Source organism: Myotis davidii, unplaced genomic scaffold, assembly GCF_000327345.1.
Source record: "Myotis davidii unplaced genomic scaffold, ASM32734v1 scaffold386, whole genome shotgun sequence".
NCBI lineage: Eukaryota > Metazoa > Chordata > Mammalia > Chiroptera > Vespertilionidae > Myotis > Myotis davidii.
In genome coordinates this window covers 14,519-22,388 of record NW_006296528.1, presented here as the reverse complement: position 1 = coordinate 22,388, position 7,870 = coordinate 14,519, and the positions used below count along the sequence as shown (strand labels likewise).

Below are 7,870 nucleotides of genomic sequence, written 5' to 3'. Positions count from 1 at the left end.
AGGTAGAAGTGCAGGTCAACCATGATCAACCCAACATCCCTGCCTCCCTAAGCCTTTGGATCCCTTCTAACTTCTTTGCCCCATTACCTGGAGGCCAGTGTTGAATCCAAGTCCAAGTCACCCAACCAAGACAGCTGTTAGAACCACCCCCAGCTGCACAAGCTACCCACTAAATCCAGAATCTCTAGTAAGTACCCTTGTACCAGTGACTTGCCCACCCTCACTGTTACACCCTTAGAACCCATTCCTGCATGGGTCCCCCAGGTTCTGACTGTACAAGGACTTCAGTGTTTAAGCCAGCCGTTTCAAATGAATAAAACTATTGAAAAAAAAGACCGTACCCTTTTATGTAATGATGTTTACTTTGAATTTATATTAGTTCACACAAACATTCCATCCATGCTTTTGTTCCGGCCCTCCGGTCCAGTTTAAGAACCCACTGTGGCCCTCGAGTCAAAAAGTTTGCCCACACCTGGTCTAAGCTGTTGCTCCTGGGCCAAAGGGAGCACCTGGCCCCTGGGCTTGCTGAGGTTTGGCCCGGGTTTTATGGGTGTGTGACAGCAGGGTGCTTGTGATGACTCTTGAGAAGGGACACTCTCAGGCTTCTTCCCCATTACGTCCGGGGTTTCAGGCACAGGAAGACTGGTGTTCTCCTCAGATGCTGCGAAGAAGGCTCAGAGCGAGGTGGGGTTTCAAGATCGAGTTTCTTCTGGTCCAGCCAGACAACCGCATTCGAAATTTCAAGATCTCACTGTTTACCAGTCAGCACCCTCACTTTCACATGAGGAGACTGGAATTCAACTATCATCAACCTGCAGCCTTAAATGCTGTGTCGTATTTTCAGTACTGTCAGCCCTGTGGCTGCGAGAACTGACTAGGGGGCTGTCACAGAAGTGCTCCAGTCCTCAGTGGTTTGAGCTGAGGTGGCAGACCTGAGCTCGTCCTTGCCTATCTGTAGGCACTCAAGGGCACTGCGGAGAATCTGCCCAAGGCCTATCTTTAGAACAGTCATCACTGCCAGAGCAGTGCTGCAGCCAGAGGGGCTCCTGGGGCTCGTGCTTCAGCTGCACCTCCTCACAGTAAACCCGTGACGGCCGGCAGTGAATAAACTGTCTACATTTGGTTCTCTGCCACCTTTGGTCTCTGTTTCCTGGGGTTTTGGAGGTGGGAGACCTGCATGACTGGTTTGGGATCCTGCCCCTTCAGTTCGATCAGTGGTTCTCAACCTTTTGTTGGCCATGCCCCACCTAAGCATCTCTAAAATCCTGATGCCCCCCCCCATATATTTCTTATTATTCAAAAAGTGAGTACCTATTCACGTGCCGCGGACTTCAGTCCCATCTCCGTGAGCCCGTCTCCTGGAACACTCTGCATACCAGTGCTGTACCAGTTTGGAGCCAATCAGGAGAGGGGGAAAAACCCAGTAATCTGAACAGGGAACATTTAATATAATTATTGACTTCAACAGCGAATTGAAGTGACGCAGGATTCACTGGTAAGGTGCCTTGGAATTTACTGGAAGTCACCTCTGGGGTGTGGTGGAGTCATTCACAGGAGGTAGCCCAGTGAAAGTATGCCTCTAGGAAACTGCCAGGTGGGGCAGGGTGGGGTTTCAGGGGAGGCTGCTGACACACACAGCCCTCCCCCACACAATGGAGAAGCCACCAGGGAGCTAGCGAGGCAGGAGCCTGCACACCTGAACAGGAACTAGGAAGCAAAAGCCTTGCTTCCTGCAAAGTCTCTCGAGCGCCTCCTACTGACAAGGCTTACGCCAGTTAGCAAAGGCAAAACATTTCAAAGGCCCAGATCAGTTTTCACAGCGCAGATAAAAAGTTGAATCTGCAGCTAAGTCAGTCAATAAGCCGGAACACCATAGGACTTGGGATGCTACTGGCATTTAGTATGGGCAAGGGGTGCTGTACCCTGCGGTGAGCTGACTAGTCCCACCCCGAACAACCATCCCTTTGGAATGCCAGGAGCACCCCCTACATCAGTAGGGAAACAGCACACCTAAATGAGGTTAATTTGAGGTCTCCACACAGTAGTGGGCAAAGAAGAGGCCACAAGAGAGAATGCAGCTCCCTGGGGCTACTTGCAGGGGAGAGTCCTACCTGCCCCAGGCCTGGCCAGGCAGGAAGTTCCTAGAACTACAAGTGTGTGGGAAGGGCTGCCTGACAGGACGACAGGAGCTGTGACCTTCAGTCCAGAGTGTAGCCAGTCCATGAGGTGGGGACCGCATGCTCTCCTTCCCCCTGACCTGCCAGTGCCACATCCCTCGTCCCACCCCAACCCCCACAGTGAGTGAGCCCAACTGGAAGCCAGAAGTAGAACTGTCAGAGACTCAACACAGCCCACTGAGATCCACCTGGATGGGAGGGGCTGTGACTAGGCGGGGATGGGGCTGGCTGTGTCCCCAGACTGCTGTTCTGGCCCCAACTTCAGGCCCTGGGCCCACTCAGCCCCCAGAACCTCACACCTGGGCAGCATCTCCTCCACCAAGATCTGAGTGAGGCCTGGGTTGGACACAGCAGGGAGGTCTGAGATGTCCAGCCTGCGGAGGTTCCTGAGGAAGCAAGAAGGGGGAAGGCCCGCATAAGGACAGCATCTGTGAGAGAGTGTATGGAGGGGGTGCAATGGCCCCCATTCAACCCCTAGCTTCTTAAAATAAACATCTTTAACTGTCTAGAGAATGCCCAAATCCACGAATCCACTGTGTTATTACAAACAGACACCTCTGGCTCCTATGATTCTATAACAGTGTAAATAGCATGGAGTTTTCATTAAAACCAAAAGAAAAACTAGGGAATCCTGTAATTCCCCCAGAGACTCACTGCCACTGCTCATCTGTGTTTGCCCACCAGACACTAGGCTTGTCATGGAGGCAGGGAGACAGGGAACTGCCTGACACTGCTCCCTCCCCACTTTCCCGTATGTGAGCTGGTGGGCTCGGCTGAGCTGAGGTCTTACTGGAGGTGATGGAGGCAGGCGAGGCCCCTTTCGGAGATTCGGGGGCAACCAGCCAGCGAGAGCTCCTGCAAAGAATTGGCCAGCTGGTGGAGGCGGCTGAGACACCAGTCATCCACATGGGGACAGCGCTGCAGCAACAGGGATTGCAGCTCCTTCAGGGCCACTGCAGGAGGGAGAGGGCAGATGGCACTGAGACCCCTCTGGAGCCCACCACGAAAGGGAAAATGCAGAGCCCTGCCCATCTCTGCCCCACCCACCCCACTCACAGAGGTTGTCCAGGCCTTCGTAGTTGATGGCACAGTCACTGGCATCCACCGCCTCTATAGGTACCGCCTGGAAACTCAACAACTGGCGAGGGGAGTAGCCATGCTCGGTGGACCGAATCCACTCTTTGCCCTGGAATCTGGAAAGAAGGTTCCAGGTGGGTACCCCACTTATCCCCAAGCCTCCAGCCTCCTGAGACCACTACCCAGCCCGTATAATACAATGATGGTACTGTGTCTGCTCTTGTTCTAAGGGGTATACACGTCTGGTCTCATTGGATCCCAAGATGATCCTATCAAATATGGAATGTTTGGCCAGTTTTCTGTACCTAGAAGCTGAGGGCTGGAGACATTACTGATAACATAAAAGAGCTACGATGTAAGAACCTTTCTAGATGGGCAAAAGTTGAGACATTTTCAGATACGTAAACCATTTCTAAGGAAGGTGCTGGGGGAAATGCACAAACCAAGTAAAAGTTTTAATGAGAACGAGAAGTAGATAAAGCCTACATGAATTTTGCTTTTCAAGCAAGAAGAAAAGGGCCCCAACCGGTTTGGCTCAGTGGATAGAGCGTCGGCCTGGGGACTGAAGGGTCCCAGGTTCATTCCGGTCAAGGGCATGTACCTGGGTTGCAGGCACATCCCCAGTGGGGAGTGTGCAGGAGGCAGCTGATCGATGTTTCTCTCTCATTGATGTTTCTGACTCTCTCTATCCCTCTCCCTTCCTCCCTGTAAAAAATCAATAAAATATATTACAAAAAAAAAAAAGGTGGTGGGAGGAATCTCCCAAAGGTTGGAGGAGGAAGAGGGAAGAGGAGAGAAAAGAAACTAGTGTTTATTGAACACATGTGCCATGCATTTACATTGCAAAATGTGTTTATAGGTTAGCTACAACTACCATTCCATGTTACAGATGACAAAACGGAAGCTTGGGACCAAGCCCCAAGGCCCAAGCCCCGGCCAGTATGGGGCAGAGGCTGGGGGACTCACGGGGAAGCCTGCCTGACTGAAGAGCCTGAGGTTAGAGAGCCCATCCTTGGCCTCCCCCATCCCTGTTTTGACACCTTTGCTGTCATACTTGATTGCTCCTCCCTGCTTCAGGACAAAATAGGCTCCTGCGATGTATGGGCCGTATTGTTTCTTGATGCCGGTGGAGGATCTGCCGAGAGAACAGTAGCTGAGGGTGAGGCCTGGGAGCACTGCACCCCTCACCATGGCCGTGCTGCTGACACGGTCAGAGTCCACAGTATCAGGACTGACGGGCACTCAGAGTCAGGCTGCAAATATTTACTGAGTGCCTATTAAATGCTGGGCACAGGGGGGCAGTGGTGACCAAGGGAGATAACTGTCCCTGCCCTTCTGAAGTTAATTTACAGGGAGAAGCAGTAATAAACGAGGAGAGCGAGTTGCAGGCAGTATCAACTCCAGGAGGAAAGTAGAACACAGGGACTGACTAGGAGTGGCTTGGGTCAGGGGTGGGGATGGAGAAGGCTAGTGTAGTTTGGCTGATAAGAAATTTTTCTTGGAGGTGGTGAAACTCGTGCAGAGATCTGAGTGGCAGGAAGGAATGCAGAGGTCAAGGCATGAGGCTGCCAGGCCAAGGGAACAGCTAGTGCAAAGCCCAGCAGCTCAAATTAGGACAGTTGAACAAACAGCAGTAAAGACACCATGTTGCAGGCGTGAGGAGAGTCCCTGGTAGGCGTCTCAAAGCTCAGCAGGTACCAGGTTTGGGGCTTTCGAGTTTGGCTTTCATTCTAGTTGCAATTGGAAACCATTTCAGGGTTTCAAGCAAAATGGCAATGTTCTCTACTTTCTAAAAAGCCCTTTGGCTGCTTTGTAACCTGTAAATAGACTGTAGGGGCAAACAGTGACCAGCTAGATGACTGCAGTAATCCCACCATAAAATGAAGTCTCTGCTCTGGCTACAAACAGTGAAGGAGGTGAGAACTGGTCAAATTTGAGATATTCTAGTATTTTATTGACCAACTGGATGTAGAGGGCAGAGAAACAGAGGACTCAGGGATGACTCCTTAGAATTTGGCCTGAACAGCAGGGTGGGCAGTGGTGCTATTTACTGGGATGGGGAAGGCTTGGAGGTAAGCAGGCCTTTTAGGGGGAAATCAAGCATTTGTTGTGAACCACGTTAGGTCTGAGGAGCCGGCTAGACCAAGAGACGATGGGCAGCAAGTTGCCTGCATGAACTGGAGTCCTTGGAAAGGGTATGAGCCATAGACGAAGACAGAAGTCGGCATGGCTAGTACTGGAAGCCACAGGACCACCTAGGAGTGGCAAGGGCAGGGTCTAGATTCTGACCAGTGAGGCAGAGCAGTAGGGTCTTGCAGGCCAGGGGTTCTCACCGATTTTCCTTGTGCACCTTTGACACCTGCTTTTGGAACAGGTACTGCCTTACGGCCTCCACATCATAGAAGCGGTCAGTCAGGAATTGGAGCAGCATCCTTCCCTTCCTCTGACTGCCCTCTGGGGTCACTGCACTGCTCAGACCACGGATACCGCTGGTCCCCAAATTCCATATGGGGGCCACCAGGTGCAGGGACTGGGGAAGAAGAGAGGAGAGGCTGAGCCTGGAGAGCCTCCTGTGAGACCGAGCTGCACCCCTCTGTTCTGTTCTTGGTTTATGAACCCGCCGCCCCCCCCCCACACCCCCACACACAAAATGTTCCTGATTCACTAAATTCTTTCAGAATCTCCCAATTCCGCATTTTGATTCCCAGATTTCCCTCCATGTTTTCCCCAAGTTCTTCCTGTTAACCCTAAATTGTCTCTCTGATTTAACCAAACATTCTTGGTTTTCCCAAATTCTCTATTTTCCCCTCAAATGCTTATTTTCTCTCAAAACCTCCATTATCTGACCTGTTAATTTCCCACAATTTCTTCCCTTAATTTTACCCAATTTTCCCTGGAGTATTCCTGAATAACCAAATTCTTTCCCCCAAATATAATCTTAATTTGTTTAGTTTGTTTCCAAACCACCCTCAAACTCTTCCTTCAACTTCTCTTCAAAGTCTTCTCTTAGCCTGCCCCCAACTTTTCTTTTTGCTTTAACCAACTTCTCTTTTTCCCCCAAAGCTTGCCCAAATCTTTATTTTCCCTCAAAATTCCTCATAAGCTCCCAACCTCTTATTTTAATTTTCTCTAACTTCATTGCTGCTTTTACCCAATTCTTTCCAAATTTTCTCCAAATACTGAAAACTTTCCACTTAATCCCCCCACGTATTTTCCTTGGAACACCCAGTTACCTCTTGGTTCCCCATCCCATCAACATCCCTTTGGTTTTCCATCAAAATTCCTCACTGTCCTAAGTTTCCCTTACTGGCTTTCTGTGGAGTCCTACCCTTCCAAACCCCCTCCTTTCACTCTCTCTTTTTTGTTTGTTAATCCTCACCCGAGGATATTTCCCCCCATTGTTTTAGAAAGAGTGGAAGGGAGATAGAGACTGGTTGCCTCCCTCGGGGTATCTGGCCAGCAACCCAGATTCATGCCCCTGGGAGAATCGAACCCGCGACCCTTCGGTGGGTGGGGAAACGCGCTACTTTATCCACTGAGCTACCGGCCAAGGCACAAGTCCCAATCTCGCCGGCCCATCGTCCCTCATCCCTGCCTCTGATTGGCTGGGTGCGCCCATCGGAACGCATTCTCTGCTCCTTTATTGGTTTCTTTCAACCAGTCCCCGCCCCCTCTTCTCGCTGAAGCTCCCCAGCGGCCTGCGACCACAGCGTCCTTCCCGGCCCCCAGCAGCCCCGTCTCCACTGCCAGCGCGAGGCCTGGGGGGGTCCTCCTGCTGCCCCGCGCCCCTCGCTGCCTGGCGCCGGCCGAGGCACTGAAGGCAGAGGCAGCCGAGCGGACTTCAATTTGGGGGTTCTAGGAACCCCGAGACCTACCGCCCTGGGCGCCGCCATCTTGCTGAGATTATGTAACCGGAAGGGGCCGGTCCTTTCTTGTCCCACCCACCTGGCTCTGTCTTCATGTTTTTTTATGGTTGCATTCTCTTCTTAAAGGCACACGCACTTTTTACTCGGGTTGAGAGATTGCCCTGCGTGCCCTCTCTGTAGACTTTATAATGGGACCTTCTCCGCTTTCCCGAGGGGAGCGTGGGCAGTGCTTCCTGTCAGAGCACCTTCCTTCCTGTGACTGCAGCCTCGGTTCCCTGAGCTCCCTCTTCTCCAGCTCTCACCCGCTACCTCCTTGCAATGATGTACCTCAAAAGCTGACCAGCGTTCTTTTTCCTGGTAGGGGAAGAGGTCGGAGTGGGTGGTGAGGTTAGACTTCAGGTAAGAGGCGGAGGTGAGATCTCAAGATTAGTATTGTGATGTGTTTGATTTCAGTTTGGAGCTCAGAGTGAAGCTTCAATGTGAAGACTTATGGATAGAATTATCCATCCATCCATCCATTCATTCCACAAATATTTACTGAGCAAGTACCATAGGGCAGGCACTGCCCTGGGTGCTGAGGTTACCGTGGTGAACAGGACAGACCCAGCCCCTTTCTCAGGGAGTCGACATTCCAGGCAAGGAGAGGATGGATAAGAGACATGAATAAGCAGCATACTTTCAGCTAATATTTGATAAGAGGCAAATAAACACAGGTCATATAATAGGGAGTGACCGTGGTAGGGTCATCGG

General features: G+C 51.4%; 1 protein-coding gene across 2 annotated transcripts; it reads right to left on the bottom strand.

Moving 5' to 3' along the window:
- Positions 1 to 1,496: 1,496 nt before the first annotated feature.
- On the bottom strand, positions 1,497 to 7,202 carry ATP5SL (ATP5S-like). Of its 2 annotated transcripts, XM_006771861.2 has the most exons (6): positions 7,130 to 7,201; positions 5,588 to 5,784; positions 4,309 to 4,389; positions 3,234 to 3,370; positions 2,968 to 3,130; positions 1,497 to 2,563 (listed from the first exon to the last, which is right to left on the bottom strand). In XM_006771861.2, the coding sequence occupies exons 1-6, from the start codon at positions 7,145 to 7,147 to the stop codon at positions 2,386 to 2,388; spliced, it is 774 nt and encodes a 257-aa protein (XP_006771924.1). In that variant the 5' UTR covers positions 7,148 to 7,201; the 3' UTR covers positions 1,497 to 2,385. The 2 variants fall into 2 exon arrangements, with proteins under 2 accessions (XP_006771924.1, XP_006771925.1); XM_006771862.2 differs by lacking the exon at positions 4,309 to 4,389 and having other exon boundaries at positions 7,130 to 7,202.
- Between the last annotated feature and the right edge of the window lie 668 nt (positions 7,203 to 7,870).

Excerpts from the sequence above, each read along its gene's own strand:
- ATP5SL (XM_006771861.2), bottom strand. Across the intron at positions 4,390-5,587 it reads AAGGTGCACAAGGAAAATCG|ATCCTCCACCGGCATCAAGA; the intron begins GTGAGAACCCCT and ends TTCTCTCGGCAG. Across the intron at positions 2,564-2,967 it reads GCCTGCCTCCATCACCTCCA|GAACCTCCGCAGGCTGGACA; the intron begins GTAAGACCTCAG and ends TTGCTTCCTCAG.